General features: G+C 46.9%; 1 protein-coding gene across 5 annotated transcripts in view; it reads left to right on the forward strand.

Annotated features, from left to right (window-relative positions):
• The window catches only part of PAPOLG (poly(A) polymerase gamma), a 33845-nt gene that overhangs the window by 12892 nt on the left and 1516 nt on the right, over positions 1 to 19437 (forward strand). For 2 of the 5 annotated variants that reach the window (XR_005778494.1, XR_005778495.1), the window contains exons 8-20: positions 1229 to 1318; positions 1648 to 1786; positions 1900 to 1972; positions 3625 to 3745; positions 3884 to 3968; positions 6099 to 6152; positions 13409 to 13528; positions 13712 to 13821; positions 15136 to 15257; positions 15338 to 15525; positions 15838 to 15941; positions 16257 to 16480; positions 18899 to 19108. Coding sequence is in view for 3 of the 5 variants with exons in the window: in XM_040429721.1 (XP_040285655.1) it covers positions 1229 to 1318; positions 1648 to 1786; positions 1900 to 1972; positions 3625 to 3745; positions 3884 to 3968; positions 6099 to 6152; positions 13409 to 13528; positions 13712 to 13821; positions 15136 to 15257; positions 15338 to 15525; positions 15838 to 15941; positions 16257 to 16480; positions 18899 to 18961 (1493 nt within the window). In the remaining 2 variants the exon portion in view is untranslated. Of the gene's footprint in view, positions 1 to 1228; positions 1319 to 1647; positions 1791 to 1899; positions 1973 to 3624; positions 3746 to 3883; positions 3969 to 6098; positions 6153 to 13408; positions 13529 to 13711; positions 13822 to 15135; positions 15258 to 15337; positions 15526 to 15837; positions 15942 to 16256; positions 16481 to 18898; positions 19109 to 19437 lie in introns of those variants that run through there. The other 3 variants (XM_040429721.1, XM_040429722.1, XM_040429724.1) reach the window with 2 other exon arrangements.

Below are 19437 nucleotides of genomic sequence, written 5' to 3' on the forward strand. Positions count from 1 at the left end.
ACTAAAATTCCTAGGTCCTTTTTCCATGTCAGTGTTACCGAGTGTTTTACCATTTAGTATGTACGGGTGACTTGCATTATTCCTTCCCATGTGAATAACCTTACTTTTGTCAGTGTTAAACCTCATCTGCCACTTCTCTGCCCAAGTCTCCAATCTATCCAGATCCATCTGTAGTGTATATTATCCTCTTCAGTGTTAAAGGATAACTGTCACATTTAAACCCTAATTTCAATTTTCATATATGTAGTTACTAATAACATGATATTCCAGAATCAGTTACTATTAGACTGACTTACCCCATATTTAATAAGATTCAGCCCTTAGCAACCAGTCTGCATAAAACTGCAATTTCACTATTCAGTTAAGATGGCCGCCACTGCCCTCACCCTGAGGCTAATCCCACCTGCCCTCACTAGCCAGTAACAATAGCCCCCCAAAAGTGTCAGTAACCAGAGCCCTTCCCCCTAAAGGGTTAATCTCCTGCAGCACAAAGGGGTCCTCTTACCACATGTTGCTTTCATTTATACTCTGAGCCGACGGCAGATCTCCATTCCCTGGTCTGCGCTGCTTCGACTCTGCATTCTCCAGCTCTGCTGAGTGAGGGAGCGTCTGCCAAGCGCAGGGACAGGGAGAAGTGCACACAGCCCAGGCACTGTTATCAGCTGCTGGGGAGGACCTGGCTTTAATCATTTACTTAGTCCCTGGCTGTCAGTAATGTGAGCCTGCACGCTGCGTCCTTCAACAGATAGACGGACCATGCCTAGCAACCCTATTTTAAGTACAGGGAACAAAAATGTGGAATTAAGGGGTAATTGAACACACAGTGAAAGGTTGAAATAGGGCCACCAAGGAGATATTAATCACCACAATCCAATACTCCAAAAAAATATATATACGACAGTTATCCTTTAATTACTTTACACAGTTTAGTGTCATAAAAAATGCAAAAACCATAAATAAAGTATATTACAAAATGTGTTATGACATCAGGGACATTTTTAAACAAAAAAATATATTCAAAAGTTTTTAGTTTCTCTTTGAGCATAGGTGCAGGCAAAAGGAGCTTTTGACCAAAATCTAAAATGATGTAATGCTTTGCAGTGAGGTAGTGATGGGTTGTGAATACATCTTTCATGGCTTCACTCCTTTGCTTGCGCTCAGATGCAACATATTTGATTCATCTGGTTGTTGGTGTCGTGCTAAAAAGGTGCTTGTGGTCTCTTTACAGGTTGCAGAGTTACAGATGAAATTTTGCATCTAGTACCAAATAAAGAAAATTTCAGATTAACTTTGAGAGCCGTCAAGCTATGGGCAAAGAGTAAGTATCAAGACTTCTAGTAGTGACCAAGCCACATGGGTTATAGAGGGAGGAGCTCTGTTTAGTAACCCTTTACATGATCTAGTAGCATTGAGAAATATTAATGATGTGTTCAGGGTTTTTTGTTTTCTCGTAGTCAACCCTGTTTAGGTTATAGCAGATCTGTAATAAGGGGCAGGTGTCTAACTGCCCCATCACATTTGCCCACTCATAACTTTCTCGTGTTGAGTTCTGTAACCTGTAGGTGTTGGTTCTAGAATTTATAGCTTTCTTCTGATTAGAGTATCTCTTGGGATTTTGATTTTGTAACTTTTTTTTTTTCTTCTCAGAACGTGGAATTTATTCTAACATGTTGGGCTTTCTCGGTGGAGTTTCGTGGGCAATGTTGGTAGCTAGGACTTGTCAGTTGTACCCAAATGCGGTTGCATCTACTCTTGTCCATAAGTTTTTCCTTGTGTTTTCTAAGTGGTGAGTGTTAGTTACCGTATAGAATTTATTTTACAGGTGTTATAATTCTTCTTGCCTTAAGTGCAGGTAATGTGTTTTCTATTTCTAACAGTCAGCATCTCCTCTCTCCACAGGGAATGGCCTAATCCAGTATTACTAAAACAGCCAGAAGAAAGCAACCTAAATCTGCCTGTTTGGGACCCCCGAGTAAGTGGAATACTATGTTTAGTAATAATTGTAGAGCCAGGTTACTTTCATCTAGACTGGACGTCTTCTTTTTTTATTTGTGAGCTTAGAAGACATGAACTCTATACATTTAAATATCAACCTTGTTGGATGGATTTCTTGTATTTAAATTATAATGTTAATGGATCCTTTGTCTTGTCTCCCCCGTTCTACTCCATTCATCTAGTATTGATGAATGGCGATTCTCTTCTCTATATGCTGATTTGATATGTACTATTGTAATGCCCACATATTGCATATACTCAAATGTAACTAGCTCATATTGCATATTTTCAAATGTATATGGTTTTCAATAAAAACAAATTGAACCATAAATTATAATGTTCAAATGGTGCAGGTTTAGATGCATTTTTTTTCCCTTTCCTTTTAAAGGGTAACTGTCATGTTCTCATCAAAAATCAATTTTAGCATATGTTACTGCTGCTGTAGCATTATGATTAAAGCAATCTTTAGTTTATTCACGTATCACTGTTTTCCTTGAGTTTTTCCCTTTAGTTACGGATGTTTTAACCTCTACAATATGAGGATCTTCTCAAGATGGCTCCTCTGCCAGTTATCTGAGGCCAAAACTGCTTTCCCTCACTTCCCATACATACTTGCTTTAGCCATCAGCTCCCTGCCAGCCAATCAGATTGAATTACTGAGACACGCATTTTCACTGTGTAGCCTAATGAAGGCATGCAGTGTGAAGGACCGCCCCTCTGTCTTCTGTTTATACTAAAAGGAAGACTGACAAGCCCTAGCAACTGTATTTTAAGGGAACAGTGAAAAGGGACGGGGATATTAATGAAAGCTGTTATTATAAAGTAATTTCAGATCTTTTGACAATCATTGGAGTAACAGCAACCTGTGGCCAGGGTAAGGACAGGGTCACATGTCCCACTGCAGTCGTGGCCTCAGTAGTGACTTATCCCCAAGCAGCATGTCCCTGCAGGGTCACGTGCTGGTTGGTAGGTGTTTCCCCTTAGGGTATGTTGACATGGCACAATATACAGTGTACTTCAGGGCTGTTTTACTCTTTGTATGTGGCACACTGGTAATGCAATTTCACATGGGTGTGTTTTGGGGGGCAGTCATTTGAAATATGCCTCAGGAGGTGACATGTGATTTGTTTTATATATCACATCCGATTTAAAGTCAATGAGAGAGCCCAAAAATATATTCTAGCTCACACAAAACATCAAATACTAAAAGAAAATGATAAATGAGACTCTGCTCATCGGCCACTTTTTTTTTTTTTTTTTTAACTTGACCATTTTGCCATGTGAACATAGTCTCATATTCATGAGCTCTTGCCTCCCTCATCCTTTTTTTCCCTGCACTGCTGATTGCAATAGAAGGAAATATGTCTGTCGGCAGCAGTGAAAGCCAAGAAAATACGAAGACCTTTTGTATTGAGCAGACTCCAGCACTCCGCTCTTGCTGGAGCTGTTCATTACAGATTTTAGCAAATTTTCTTGGGTGATCTTAAGAAAGCTACCCAGCATTTTGTTCAAAGTATTTGTCACCAGCATATGCCTTGATAATGTGGCATAACTATTTGTATATAGTGTAAATTCAATATGTGCAATTAATTTTGCTTTTAATTCCTCCTTTTCTTCCTATTTTTACAGGTAAACCCAGCTGACCGATATCACCTCATGCCTATAATTACTCCAGCATATCCTCAGCAAAATTCCACATACAACGCTTCAACCTCAACCCGCACAATTATGGTAGAAGAATTTAGACACGGTATGGGTATTGTATTACACAGTGTTAGTGTTTTGGTGCTGATGACATGAAGTATGAATGACTGGTAATACATTTTCATGTTCAACTGAAGATAACTTGAGATGGTTTTAGTTATAATCATGTCATGTTTTTCCAAAGGTCTTGCTGTCACAGACGAGATCCTCCAAGGCAAGGTGGACTGGTCTAAATTGTTTGAACCGCCAAACTTTTTTCAGAAGTACAAGTAAGTTTTATTTTATTCCCCCCCCCCCTAAAGCTTCATAAATGAAACTGGTGTTTCCAGTTTCTAAACCTTAAAGGGAATTCCTGTATTGGACATTGGGGACATATCGCAAGGATATGCTCCCAATGTCTGATAGGTGCGGGTCCCACCTCTGGGTTCCGAAGGGCGCACCACACATTCGCGGCTGCTGCAATTTTTCGTAAGTTCCATTGAAATGAATGGGAAGCACACAGCACAAGCGCTGCCACGGCTCCATTCCCTTTCTATGGGGCTTCTGCAAATAGCCGATCCAGTGCTTGGCTATTTTCAGCAGTCCTATAGAAATGCGCCCTCCGGTAATTTGTGGGCTTCACACCTATCTGACAGTTAGGGCATATCCTGGTGATATGCCCTCCAATTTCCAAGATAGGAATACACATTTAAGACTACATGCACAGGGGTGCGGGTAGATTGGCAGAAATTCCTCACCAAATCAGTTTTTAAAATCCATGTATTATATTTTTTATTTATTTTTTGCAGATTTAATACGTTTGTTTCAGATCTCTCTTGTATTGAAAAAGGTGAAATCTGCACCAAAAAAATCTCAAACAATTGACAGTTCAGTTTCTGCATGTGATTCTCATCTTATACACTTTTTTTTACACTTGCTGGTACATAGGATTTGTCTCATAATACACTTGCTAGTACTGTATTATGTTGAAGTTTTTCGGCACAAGAATCCACTTGGGGGGGAGGGGGAAATGTGCATAATTTGCAATGTGTGCAGGTACCCTAAAGGAATATTCTGGTGCCATAATTTTAAATAAAGATGGAGTTGGATGCCTCGGACCCTGCTCCTCTCTACTTCCGCCCACCACTGGTAACTGTTGGACCTGCCTGCTCAGCCAGTCATTGGCTACAGCTGTTAACCCACCTTAGACAGTGATTGGCTGAATGGAAAGACTAAATCAATTCCAGCATGTCAAGTGCACTAAGAGGAAGGGGAGAGGTGCGGGGGTCGGAACAGCACGGCTGATCAGTGAAGTGAGTACTCTCCATTTATATTTTTGCCCTCTGCTATGCCATTTTTATCTGAAACTTTGGCACTGACATATCCCTTTTAAATTTAATTTAATGGTTAAGACATGGGCCAGGTGCCAATATTTTACTTTTCAAACAACTTGACAGACAAGATATTAGTAAACTTTGTCTACAAACTGATTTCCATATCGAAGCAACACAAAATGACTAAAAATAAGTAGCAGAGTGTGTTTTAACCCCTTCAACTACCATCACCTACCCGTCACAGTGGTTGAAGGAATGTATGGCGTGGGCTGCTGAGGTGAATCCATACGTGGCGGGTGCCAGCTGTATCATACAGCAGACACCCAGCCACAATGACTGGGAATGGCGATCCTGTCGAACCCCATCATTTAATCCTTCAGGTACTGTGATCAACACCAATCGCGCCATGTGTGAGCTAAGGCAGAGGGATGCGGCTCCTTCTGATCGGAGCCCCCGCAGTGAATTTGTGCGGCTCTGATCAGTTACCATGGCAGCCTGGACTCTGCTGAAGCCTTTCAGGCTTGCCATGGTAAGTTCCCTGCTGCTCTGTGCACGAGGTACAGCGTAGCAGGGACAGTGTAAAAATCGTATTCACCTTAATAGATCTTAGGGTGAATAGGATCAAAAGATACCGGGTTCTAGCTCCCTAAGGGGGTCAATGGTTATTAAATAAGTGGGGAAAAAAGTTAACAAATATTTTAAATCGCCCACTTTTCCTAATTTTACATATACAAATATATCAAAAAAATAAATACAGGTATCTCAGCGTCTGAAAACGTCTGAACTATTAAAATATATATATATATATATATATATATATATATATATATATATATATATATATATATATATAATATATATATAATATCCTTATGGTCCGAGGTAGCGGAATCCATAACGAAATTCTTAGATATCCCGAACCCTGTACGCCAAACTTGAACTACAAGCTCGCTCAACACTAGTGACAGGTCCTCTTTAAAGCATATGTAAATGCAGAATTCTTAACAAAATACACTTTTTTTATTTTATTTATTTTTTATTATTTTTTATTCTTACAGCATTGTTTTTTTTTACCTTTAATTTTAGGCATTATATTGTGCTGACTGCCAGTGCATTCTCTGAAGAACACCATCTGGAATGGTAAATATGTATGCAGCATCTCTGTACTTACATGTGAAGGCTTCAAAATGATTCATATTTTGCGGGCCAGGAATCATTTTGGGGTACACGATCACTAAGTCTTGTCAGTTGTCTGCTTTATAGTTTTACTTAATTGCTGAATATGCATAGGGGGAATTATTTTAGTACTTTGCAGAATACTCCGAATGTTGGATTGGCTGTTGGCCGGCTGTTCGATGCATTATCTTTAACCTATGATTAGGTTCTGGAGCTTTAGGCTGGGTTCACACGAGCGTGTCCGGATGCGTCCCGGTGTATTGCGGCAAACCCGCACGAGTAGGAACGCAAATGCAGTCAGTTTTGACTGCGATTGCGTTCCGATGTTCAGTTTTTATCGGACGGGTGTTGGGTTCAGGTTTGGGTTAGGTGTTGTGTAGAAGTTATTATTTTCCCTTATAACATGGTTATAAGGGAAAATAATAGCATTCTGAAAACAGAATGCTTAGTAGGTGATCAATTGAGGGTTAAAAAAATAAAATAAAATTAACTCCCCTTCTCTTGATCGCGTAGTTACCGATCTCTTTACTTCTTTGATTATGAGCTGTGGGCTAAAGGACCTGTGGTGACGTCAGATCACATGCTCCAATCACATGGTCCATCACCGTGGTGATGGACCATGTGATTGCAGCATGTGATCTGACGTCACCACAGGTCCTTTAGCCCACAGCTCATAATCAAAGAAGTAAAGAAGAGATCGGTAACTACGCGATCAAGAGGAAAAGGTGAGTTAATTTTATTTCTCGCCCATATTCCTTGGGGGACACAGGAAACCATGGGTATTGCTCTGCTCCCTAGGAGGCGTGACACTAAGCGAAAGCTGTAAGCCCCTCCTCCATCAGCTATACCCTTCAGCCTGGAGAAGAGACTGCCAGTTTTTGCTTAGTGTCCAAGGAGGCAAGACACCCCCTGCTTATGCAGGGTTGTTTTCCTATGATTTTTTATTTTTGCGTTATTTGTTGTTTTTAATTCGGTTTTTTTCTACTTACAGGGACAACAGAGGCGCATTAGACCCCTCTGTTTCTCCCGGGGTTGAGTTGCGCCAGTGCCGGTAATTCCGCACTGCTGCCTCCCCCACAGAAGACAAGGTGGACCAGGGCAGCCTCGCTCCCCTGCGTCCCGCCAGCTCAGGGTCGCCCGCACGCCAAGTCCCTCCCCCGGCTTCCTGCCACTGCGGTGCCAGGAGCTGAAGGGGCGACCCCGCTGGATGGATTGAGGGTGAAGACAGCGTATGGTGAGACAGGCTGCTCCAGCCTCCCCTTCCTCCCTCCCACCGCTGCTACAGGCCTCCTGGGCTCCCATGGCCACTGTTAGGCCACTGCTACATCGTGCGCCCACCCCTCCCCCCCCCCCCCCCCGGGCATATATCGGGACCGTTACCGGGCAGGGGAGTTTATCTGGGCAGGTCCTTGGCAGGGACGCTGCCTTCAGGGGACGGCTGCAGGAAAAAAGCAAGCCGTCTGCCACATCCAGGCGCGGAGGGGGCCGCTTTCTTGGCGTGAACGGCGCCATTTCAGGCCGGCACTTCATGATCCTTGGGGGTTAAAATCATTTTGCCGCGCGCGCGCGCGGCTCTGCTTCAGAGCGGCAGAGAGGGGGCGGAGCTACATGCGCTCCGCTACTTCCGGGTTCATCGCACAGTGCTGCGTGGAATCCTCTCTGCAGTGCGATCCGAAGCCGGTGCTGCTGCCTCTCCTCCACAGCCTCCTCAGTCTGTTCCCCTTACCGCTGCCGCTTGCATCATCCGGGTCTGGTAGGACTTTTAACCCCCTCCGTGCCACAGTACTGTCGCTTGGGTGTTATCCCCGTTTCTTTCCTTGGGGTCTCCCACTTTAAGTGCAACATCTTTGTTCCACCATGTCAGACCCTTCTGCAGCCGCCAAGCCTTGGTACCATGCCTGTACTGCTTGTAGGGAACCCTTTCCCCGGGGGCAGTCTGATCCGCACTGTACTGCATGCCGGGCTCCACCGCAGCCTCAGTCGCCCGCTGTGTCGCTCCCTGCTGCCTCTGACCCGCCTGACTGGGCTAGATCCCTGTCCCAGGCCGTGGAAAGCCTCACTCATGTCGTGGGCCGCCTATTAGACAGGCCGCCTACCCCGCAGGACGCCACTCTTACTGTCGCGCCCTCCGGGTCCACCGCTTCTGCCGCTGCAGCGGGTTCACTCTCTTTTAGTGACCCCTCCCGAGCTAGGCACTCTCAGAAGCGTATTAGAGTAGAGCGAGCCTCCTCGGATGCCTCCCTCTCCCCGCCACGCGTGCGCACCCAGACGAGCCTCTCCTCTCCAAAGGATTCGCTCTCTGAAGGTGAATTGGCGGTTTCAGATTTGGAAATGGACTCGGCCCTGCCGTCCAAGCTAGCCTCAGCGATGGGTCAACTCATCTCTGATATTCGTGACACCTTTAAGGTGCAGGATGATCCCCCTAGCTCGGACGCAGCTAGCGTCTCATTTATCAGACCCAGGCAGGTCTCAAAAGTCTTTCCAATCCACTCTGATTTCTCCTCTGTGGTGTCTAAAGCTTGGGCTCGCCCGGACGCCCGTTTTGTCAACCCCAAGAAGCTGGACATTTGCTATCCTTTTCCAGCAGATGTCGTGGCCACATGGTCTTCCCCACCCAAGGTGGACCCCCCTGTGGCCCGGCTGTCAAAGAACACGGCCATCCCTGTTCCCGACGGGTCCTCTCTTCAGTCAGCGGAGGACCGTCGCATGGAGACCCTTTCTAAGGGCATTTTTGCTGCCTCCGGTTCTGCTCTCAGACCGGTTTTTGCCTCTGCTTGGGCAGGGAAAGCAATTTCTGCTTGGGGTGCGCAGCTGGAACAGGAGTTGGACTCGGACGTCCCTATCCAGGACCTGCGTTCCTTGGCCCAGCTTATTGTTCGGGCCGGGAATTTTGTTTGTGAGGCCTCCCTTGATGCGGGAGCCCTTATTGCACGCTCCTCCGCCCTGGCAGTTGCCGTCAGGAGGGAGCTCTGGCTGAAGGTCTGGAAAGCGGACGCTGCCTCCAAACGTTCCTTGGCCGGGCTACCGTTTGCGGGTTCCCGCCTTTTCGGGGTCCGCTTAGACGAACTTATTTCAGAGGCCACGGGTGGTAAAAGCACCCATCTTCCTCAACCCCAAGCCAGGGGCGCCCCCCGCGGACGCCCTGGTGCGTCTCGTTTTCGGTCCTCCCGCAGGGCCTCTGGGGCTCCCACCACAGCTGCCGCTTCGGCTCCTCCCCAGGACAAGCGTAGGAAGCCGTTTTTTCGGGCGCAGCCCTCCTGGCGCAAGCCGCAGGCTGCCCGCACACCCGCAGCAAAACAGTCCTCTGCCTGAAGGCGCGCCCCCACCCACCCGGGTGGGGGGCCGGCTCCTCCTTTTCAAGGACGTCTGGATGGCTCACGTCTCCGACGCCTGGGCCCTTGAAATTGTGTCCTCCGGATACAAAATCGAATTTGCATCCTTCCCTCCGGATCGGTTCTTTCGCTCCCGCCCCACGCGAGACCCGAAAGGCGCGGCTGCGTTCTCCGCGGCCGTTCAAGCCTTACTGGACAGGGGGGTGATTACCCCCGTTCCTCTAGAGGAAAGATTCCAAGGGTTCTACTCGAACGTCTTTGTAGTTCCCAAGAAGGGAGGTTCGGTGCGGCCCATTTTGGACCTCAAAAAGCTCAACCGTTTTCTCCTCCTTCGACGGTTTCGGATGGAGTCCCTCCGCTCCGCGGTGGCTTCCCTGGAGCAGGGAGATTTTATGTCTTCCATCGATATACAGGATGCCTACCTCCATGTTCCGGTAGCCCAGTGTCACCATCGCTTCCTTCGATTCGCCGTGGGGGATCTCCACTTCCAATTTGTCGCCCTTCCCTTTGGGCTGGCAACAGCCCCCCGGGTGTTCACCAAGGTCCTGGCCCCGGTTTTAGCCTTACTCCGTTCCAGGGGTGTTTTTCTGCTACCGTACTTGGACGATATCCTCATCAAGGCTCCGTCCCTTTCTCAAGCGGTTGCCAGCGTGGATCTCACTCTAGAGACTCTGGCGAGGTTCGGTTGGGTCATCAACTTCCCCAAGTCCTCCCTTCCCCCCTCCAGACAACTCGTCTTCCTGGGAATGCTTTTAGACACGGGAGCGGCGGAGGTACGTCTTCCCTCGGAAAAACGTCTGATCCTCCGTGGGGCGGTTCGGGGTCTCCTTCTCCACCGTCGACCGTCCTTCCGCTTCTGCATGCGGGTATTGGGGCAGATGGTTGCCTGCTTCGAGGCGATCCCATTTGCGCAGTTTCACTCCCGCCCTCTCCAACGGGCGATCCTCTCCTCCTGGGACAAATCGCCGCAGTCTCTGGATCATCCCTTCCATCTTTCGCCTCCGGTGCGGTCATCTCTCCGCTGGTGGTTACAGTCCCCTCTTCTGGGCAGGTCTTTTCTGCCACTCAACTGGTTGGTGGTTACAACCGATGCCAGTCTCTCGGGCTGGGGAGGCGTGTTTCCTCCCCGATCCGTCCAGGGCATTTGGTCTCCATCGGAGTCCAAACTCTCGATCAACGTCCTGGAACTGAGAGCGGCCCTTCTGTCTCTACGACACTGGACTCATCTGCTGAAGGGTCATCCAGTTCGTGTACAATCAGACAACGCCACGGCTGTGGCGTACATAAACCACCAGGGGGGCACTCGCAGCGCTGCGGGAGGTCACCAGCATTCTCCGTTGGGCGGAAGCCCACGTCCCGGCCCTATCTGCAATTTTTATTCCAGGGGTGGACAATTGGGCGGCGGACTTCCTCAGTCGCACCACCGTCGACCCCGGCGAGTGGTCTCTTCACCCGGAGGTATTCGAGGCCATTTGCCTTCGTTGGGGCATACCGGACGTGGACCTCATGGCCTCAAAATTCAATCACAAGGTCCCCGCCTATCTGTCCAGGGCCAGGGATCCGGGAGCTTGCGGAGCCGACGCCCTCGTTCTTCCTTGGCGAGGCTTCGCGCGCCCATACATATTCCCTCCCATCCCTCTCCTGCCCAAGGTCCTTCGGAAGATCGCGGCGGAAGGCGTCTCGGTGATTCTGGTCGCTCCGGACTGGCCCCGCCGGTCTTGGTATGCCGACCTCATGCTGCTCCTGGCAGACGCGCCCTGGCCGCTGCCCGCCAGGGAAGATCTTCTCTCTCAGGGACCGATCTTCCACCCGCGTTTAGGGTCCCTACGTTTGACGGCGTGGTTGTTGAGACCACCGTCCTGACACGTAGGGGTTTTTCTGCGGACGTCGTCCGCACCATGATCCGCGCCCGTAAGCCGTCCTCTTCTAGGATCTATTATAGGACCTGGAGGACTTTTTTGGGGTTCTGTGCCGATCTGGGGATTCCTCCGCTCCGCTTTTCTCTCCCCACCGTTTTGTCCTTCCTGCAGAGCGGACTGGCCCAAGGTCTAGGCCTTAGTTCTTTGAAGGGTCAGGTATCTGCGCTGTCCATTTTGTTTCAGCGCCCACTGGCCCCCCTTGGTCCTGTCAAGACCTTCCTTCAGGGCGTGGCTCACGCGGTTCCCCCGTATCGCCCTCCGGTACCGCCCTGGGACCTGAACCTGGTTCTCTCAGCGCTCCAGGCTTCTCCTTTCGAGCCTCTGCGGACGGTTTCCTTGCGACTTCTGTCCTGCAAGGTTATTTTCCTTGTAGCCATCACCTCTCTTCGGAGGGTGTCCGAATTGGCTGCACTCTCCTGTCTGGAACCTTTCCTAGTGTTCCACCAGGACAAGGTGGTTCTTCGTCCGGTCCCTTCCTTCCTTCCTAAGGTGGTCTCCGCCTTTCATCTGAACGAGGACATCGTTCTCCCCTCTTTGTGTCCTTCCCATCCGCGGGAGAGGAAGCTTCATCGCCTGGACGTTGTCAGGGCGCTCAAGATTTACCTGGAAGTAACCAGCTCTTTCAGGCATACTGACTCGCTCTTTGTGGTCCCGGAAGGGTCGCGCAGAGGGATGGCGGCATCCAAAGTTGCTATCGCCCGTTTTGTCAAGATGGCTGTTACTGAGGCTTATCTCGCCATGGGCAGGGTTCCTCCCCTTGGTGTTACCGCTCACTCCACTAGAGCGGTCGGGGCTTCCTGGGCTCAGAGAAATCGGGCTTCTTCGGAGCAGATTTGCAAGGCGGCCACTTGGTCCTCCTTGCACACCTTCACCAAGTTCTACAGGGTGCATACTCATGCGTCGGCTGACGCTGCTTTAGGCCGTCTGGTGTTGCAGGCGGCAGTTGATTGATGCCTCTGGTGTTGGTCTAGTTTGTTCTGGTCCCTCCCTTCTGGGACTGCTCTGGAACGTCCCATGGTTTCCTGTGTCCCCCAAGGAATATGGGCGAGAAAAGGAGACTTTTGTATTACTTACCAGTAAAGTCTCTTTCTCGCTCTTCCTTGGGGGACACAGCACCCGCCCTTCATTGGGTTACAGTTGTGGTTCCGGCTTGGTTGCCCCCGTTGGGGCTCGACAGTTCTTTTTCCGGTTGGTGGTTATCTTTCACTACTTGGACACGCAACTGGCAGTCTCTTCTCCAGGCTGAAGGGTATAGCTGATGGAGGAGGGGCTTACAGCTTTCGCTTAGTGTCACGCCTCCTAGGGAGCAGAGCTATACCCATGGTTTCCTGTGTCCCCCAAGGAAGAGCGAGAAAGAGACTTTACTGGTAAGTAATACAAAAGTCTCCTTTTTATTTTTTTAACCCTCAATTGATCACCTACTAAGCATTCTGTTTTCAGAATGCTATTATTTTCCCTTCTAACCATGTTATAAGGGAAAATAATACAGTGAATAGACTGTCACCTAGCAACCATGCGTGAAAATCGCACCGCATCCGCACATGCTTGCGATTTTCACGCAACCCCATTCACTTCTATGGGGCCTGCGTTGCGTGAAAAACGCAGAATATAGAGCATGCTGCGATTTTTCACGCAACGCACAAGTGATGCGTGAAAATCACCGCTCATCTGAACAGCCCCATAGAAATGAATGGGTCGGGATTCAGTGCGGGTGCAATACGTTCACCTACCGCATTGCACCCGCGCGGAAATCTCGCCCGTGTGAACGCAGCCTTAAACAGAGCAATGTGAAAAAAAAAAATCCATAAGTAGCTAAACATGAATACTATTCCTCCAGCCCTTGTGAAAATTGAATGGGCGCTGAACCCTTAGTTGCCCATAGATCCCCTGTATTCAGTTGCTTTGATGTATTTGTGGCAGATGCTCATATTTATGTACGAACCGTGAGGAATATTGTATCTCATTGTAGGGTTGGTTTAGTTGAATCAAAAATCCGTGTTCTGGTGGGAAACTTGGAGAGGAACGAGTTCATTACACTTGCACATGTGAATCCTCAGTCTTTTGCTGGAGGTCAAGATCACTGTAAAGAGTAAGTGTTTCTGTCTAGTAGAATTGTATTACCTTAGTCGTGTGACTAGTAGTGGTACATATGGACCATACACAAATTGTGCAAGTAGGTCACATTCTGCTTACTATGGATTTTCAAGGGCTATCAAGTGAGCAGGGAATAAGTCCACTGTTGTATGTGCCCCTTTTACATTTTCTCTTTCAGTGATGAGTTTATGTCCATGTGGTTTCTTGGAATCATTTTTAAGAAAGTGGAGAATGCCGAAAGTGTCAACATAGACTTAACACATGATATACAGTCTTTCACAGACACGGGTGAGTCGTTCTTCACTTTACAGTAGCCAAAAAGACCTGATTACCAATTTGAGCAGACAACTAGTCAGTGTTGACAGCGCTTTTTGGTCTCCTAAAGATTACTCTTAAAGGGCTTCTACCACCAGAAATACTGTTATGTAGCTGACTGACATTAGCGATGCACTAATGTCCACACTACATAACAGTATGTTTCTAACATTTGTCCCTGCAGCCGTTTTTGTAAAATAAGCACTTTTATAATATGCTAATGAGCCTCTAGGTGCTATGTGGGCGTAAAATCAGCACCTAGAGGCTCCGTCCACTCACGCTTTATCCCGCCCAGGTCCCCTGTTTTGCCCGCCCAGCTCCTCTTGATTGATGCCACGGTCCACCGCATCGTTGACGAAATCCCGCGCCTGCGCCGTTCACTTCTGTCTTCGGCGCAGTGAGTGAATGATGCGCTGCTGGTGCCGGATTCCTCACTGTGCCTGCGCCGACTACGTCACAATGAGGAAGCTGGCATCAAGAGAGCGGCCTTCACTCACTGCGCGAAGACAAAAGTGAATGGCGCAGGCGCGGGATTTCGTCAACGATGCGGTGGACCGTGGCATCAATCAAGAGGAGCTGGGCGGGCAGAACAGGGGACCTGGGCGGGATAAAGCGTGAGTGGACGGAGCCTCTAGGTGCTGATTTTACGCCCACGTAGCACCTAGAGGCTCATTAGCATATTATAAAAGTGCTTATTTTACAAAAACGGCTGCAGGGACAAATGTTAGAAACATACTGTTATGTAGTGCTGACTTTAGCGCATTGCTAATGTCAGTCAGCTACATAACGGCATTTCTGGTGGTAGAAGCCCTTTAAAGTAGCATTCCAGCATTTGGACGAGAAACTTTAAAGGCTTCAGGGTGATTACAACAGAATAACATGACTACGATTACCTTTTTGCCACTCGTGCTCCTTCTGTGCTCCTCCTCAGGGGAGCAAGTATGGGTTTGGGTTCAGCAGCAGGTCCCTTTGTGCAGTGCTGATCTCTGTTGCAGACTAACTCTCCGTGTATTTCTCTGACGGCTGAAGAAGTGTCTCCACCAAAATACACCTTAAGTGTTTGGTGCTTTCCTAGACTGAGTGTTTTATAGTGGTGACACATTGTAGGGCTCATTACACAGATGGTATCCACCTGTATCAGTCTCTGTCCCCCAATGGACATACAATGTCATGAAATTGGCCCCATCAAGATGTGTTTAGTAAATTAGGAGAAAAGTCTAGAGGAGTTGAGTTGTTAGATTTGTGGATCTGTTATAAAGTCATAGAAAAAAAGTTTCTGCTTTTCAGTTTACAGACAGGCCAACAATATTAACCTGCTGAAAAAGGGAATGACGATTGAAGCCACTCATGTGAGGAGGAAACAACTCCACCAGTATCTTCCTCCAGAAGCTCTACAGAAGAGGAAGAAGGTAATGAAGAAATGTATTCTCTGCCCTTCTTTTCACCACCCACCGAGTTTGTAGCTTAATCCTTTGCATGACCTTTGCAGCAAAGTGTTGCGGAAATCACCAAGTTGTCTTCTGGTGTTTTATCAAAGCGATCATCCTTGGATGGTAACTGTCTGGACAGTTCTAGAGATACAGATACAGGGACGCCATGTGAGTCTCCAACATCCAGTCATCCAACATGCCAAAAAACGTCTAGATCGAACAGTCCTACTCTGCAAGAAGTGCTCAGGTGAGGTGAACCTCGTTGTGCTAGGCCAGTTTCTAAACCTCAAACACATCTTTTCCAGTGACTGAAGTTTGTGCCTTTTTATGTCGCTTGGGTTGTTTTTGTGGCGAACGTGTGGATCTCTGCAAACCCCATACATATTAATGGGAGAGTAGCAACAATTCTGCAGTGTGTGAATATACCATAAGATGTTTTATATTGGGAAAACTATCGCAGACTATTGTCAGTAGTGTGAAATGGTAAATTGTGCACTTCCTTCTGCAACCTTTTAACTAAATACTTTTTATTTTATTTTAATTTGTTTTTGTGCTTTAGGAAACCTGTATCCGAGAACGCTCCAGCAAATCACTTCCCTTCCATACAGAAACAAGTGCCTACAAATACCACTTGGGGACAGACCATTCCTGTTATTGGATCAAGTAAGGATTTGCACTTTTAATTTGTGTAAATTTATTTTATTATTCATATATTTTCTTAGATTCATAACTTAATTTTGTTTTTCTTTTGCATTATGTTCTTATATGCATCATAAAATATATATATATTTTTACTATTCTGCCTAAAGCGTCTTACTGTGAAACATGTTGCCTGGAAATAGGGCAGCCTTTTGACTTGACTGTATGTCTCTGATCAGCAAAAAATATCCGTTCAAGATCTGTTTCTTTGACAGTATCTCTATTTCCATGGTAGATGTTTTTGTGAATTTTTATTTTAATTTTTTTTTCTTCTAACAGAGTCGGATCATGCTATCGCAGTGACCACCCCAAGTCCCACAACCTGCACAATCCCAACTGTAATAGGCCTTAATGTTGTACCACCCCTTCCATCACTGCCTAACCTCCCTCAGGGACATCCTCACAGTGAAATGGTAAATATAAGCCCTAAAAGTGCTGCAGCTAAGCGGACGCATCCTCCAAGCCTAGAAGAGTCTCCAAAGCGATTGAAGGATACAGAAAAGGTTTGTATTTGCTTTTAGTCAGATTATAGGAGAAGGACTAACAAAGATTTTATTGTGTTCGATGTGCATGAATGATAACACTGACAGAGGCCTTCCAATAACATTTTTTTTGGGCCTTTCCTTTTCAGCTGCTCCACCATTCTCGACCAGAATATGTGATCACTAGGCTCCACAAAGCTTAGATAATGCATGTGACCCAAATTTTGCATAGCCTTTTTCTACATTAATTTGCTAAAATGTGCTGGCTGCGCTGTACTTATTGATGAGGATCGTTGATCAATAGTTAAAAGGGTATTCCCATCTCAGACATTGGTGGCATATCACTAGAACGGAGCCCGCACTCCTATAGGAATGAATGGAGGGCGGTGCAACCTCCAGCACTTTGCAGACTCCGTTCTAAGTATAGGGTCAGGTCCCAGAAGTGGGACTTGTACCGATCAGACATTGGGGGCATATCCTCGTGATATGCCCCCAATATCTAATATGGGAATACCCCTTTAAAACCTGAAAGACCAATCTTGTATAAGACAAAACTCTCACTCCGAAATTAATTTACCAAAAATAAAATTTAATACCATAAAAAAGAGCGAATTAAATATATTATACGGAATTAAAGTGTACCTAGACTCATTTTCATCATTTTTCTATTGCATTTTATCAATTGATTTTACTTTCATGCTCCAAAAATAGCCCCCCAAAGTTCCAGACAGTCTATAGCTTTCCAGTCTTTTGGGGTACATGGAGGAGACGCCAGTTATATGCACATGTTCTGGAGAAAAAGGCGCCATAGTCCTCTCAGTACTGGCATGTGCACACTACTGTACTCCTGCCTGGGTCCATTATAAGCTCAATGTAGCAGATTGGTGCACTAGAACTGGTAATTCTACTGCCCTCTGTACTGGTGCTAGCAAACTGGTCTGCTCCTCCCTGTGCCTGCTGCGCTCCACTAACAGCCTTGCATGGCACATTGGTGCAGGAGAATTATCCTGCACTGATGTGCTATGCTGGGCTTTTCAGTGGAACGTAGCTGGCAGGAGCAGTGCAGTGTGCTTACACCAGTACTGATCTGACACCTATTTATCTTAACAAGCACTGATGAGGGGCAATCATCCCGAAACAGCTGTCTGCAGATGAGTTGCTGGCTTATTTAATATCAGTCATGTCTCAAGGCCTGTTTAAAGAGTCAACCAGTGACTTCTATTATAGTTGCCTTCCATCTGCTGCCATTAGAGGCAGAACTTAAGAGCTCATTTGCATCCCTTTCTTCCCAGAGTTCTAGAGGAGCATGTATACCCCTGTAAGTCTCCTCACGCCGACTAAGGCGCTCTCTCACCAAGTAGAGATATTATCCCCCCCATAACCTATTTCTCTAGAACACATGCATATAACAGGTGCTTCCTTCACTGGAATCCCTGCACTGCATACATGGCAACATTGAAATGCATGCATTTGGAAGAAGGAAGAAAAATAAAAGTTACGGGCTGCCTGAAAATTTGGAAGTTTGTTTTGGCAGGATGATAGTAAAAGTGAGTAATGAAATACATTTGAAATAATTTTAAAGCAAGTTATATAAAATGTTTAGGGACACTATAAAAGGGTTCTGCAAATTGTAAACTTTTTTAGCTGACCTCACAAAGTGTCCAGACCTGTGGTGGTAATCATACTTGCCTGTCCCCGCTTCTTGGTTCTGGCTGCATTGCTCCACGGCCACCTTGACAGTCCCCTGATCTCTCTGGAATCAGCATGCTGTTGATGGTGGTCGTATGAATGCTGCAGCAAATCTCTGGCCATAGCGGTGACCTGACACCTGTGGGATATGTCACTGGGGCACCTCCATCAACAGGATGTTGAATGCAGAGAGACCTGTGGATGCGGCCATGGAATGATTAATCCGGAACCCAGTGGCAGGTACCAGGTAAGTATGATCGCCACCTTAGGCCACTCTGAGAAGTTTGTTTAAAAAAAAAAAAAGGTTTAAAAGGGGTTTTCCATGATTATATAATGATGATCTAGTCTCTAGATAGGTCATCAGTATCTGATCGGAGGGGTTCTGACACCTGAGACCCCAGCCGATCATCTGTTTGAGAAGGCACTGGCACTCCTGTGAGCACAGAATCCTTCTCGCAGCTTACCAAGCACAGTGCTGTACATTGTATAGCGGCTTTGTTTGGTATCGCTCTCAGCCCCATTCACTTGAATGGGGCTAAGCTGCACCTACACCACGTGACCGATGAATGTGTCGTCACTGGCCTAGGGAAAGCTGTGAAAAGGCTGATTAGTGGGGCCCCTGGATGTGGGGACCCCCCATCCCGATCAGATACTGATGACGTATCCAGCATTAGAATCTTGGAAAACCCCTTTAAATCGAAGAGATTTAGATTATTTTCCTAAAGTTTATTCATAAACTGTCCTTTCCAGCTCCTGGGAGACTCTGCGTTTGTGCAGCCGTCTGATCCTGAAACGGAGGAAAGAAAAGCCGTGGTAAGCCGGGTACTATGTAGTTAAGTAGTATTAAGTAGTTAACGTTATTCAGCTTGTAGATAGGCGCTGGTATGCAATGTATGTGGAAGCATGTGTGTAGTACACTTATATTCTATCCACATACGTTCATGGCATGGGTGTATATAAGTAGTAACATAGTACATAAGGCCGAAAAAAGACATTTGTCCATACAGTTCGGCCTGTCATCCTGCAAGTTGATCCAGAGGAAGGCAAAAAAAACCCTGTGAGGTAGAAGCCAATTTTCCTCACTTTAGGGGAATAAAAAAAATTCCTTCCCGACTCCAATCAGGCAATCCGAATAACTCCCTGGATCAACGACCCCTCTCTAGTCGCTATAGCCTGTAATATTATTACGCTCCAGAAATACATCCAGGCCCCTCTTGAATTGCTTTATTGTACTCACCATCACTACCTCCTCAGGCAGAGAGTTCCATAGTCTCACTGCTCTTACCGTA

This window comes from Bufo bufo, chromosome 4 (genome assembly GCF_905171765.1).
Source record: "Bufo bufo chromosome 4, aBufBuf1.1, whole genome shotgun sequence".
In the NCBI taxonomy this organism is placed as follows: Eukaryota; Metazoa; Chordata; class Amphibia; order Anura; family Bufonidae; genus Bufo; species Bufo bufo.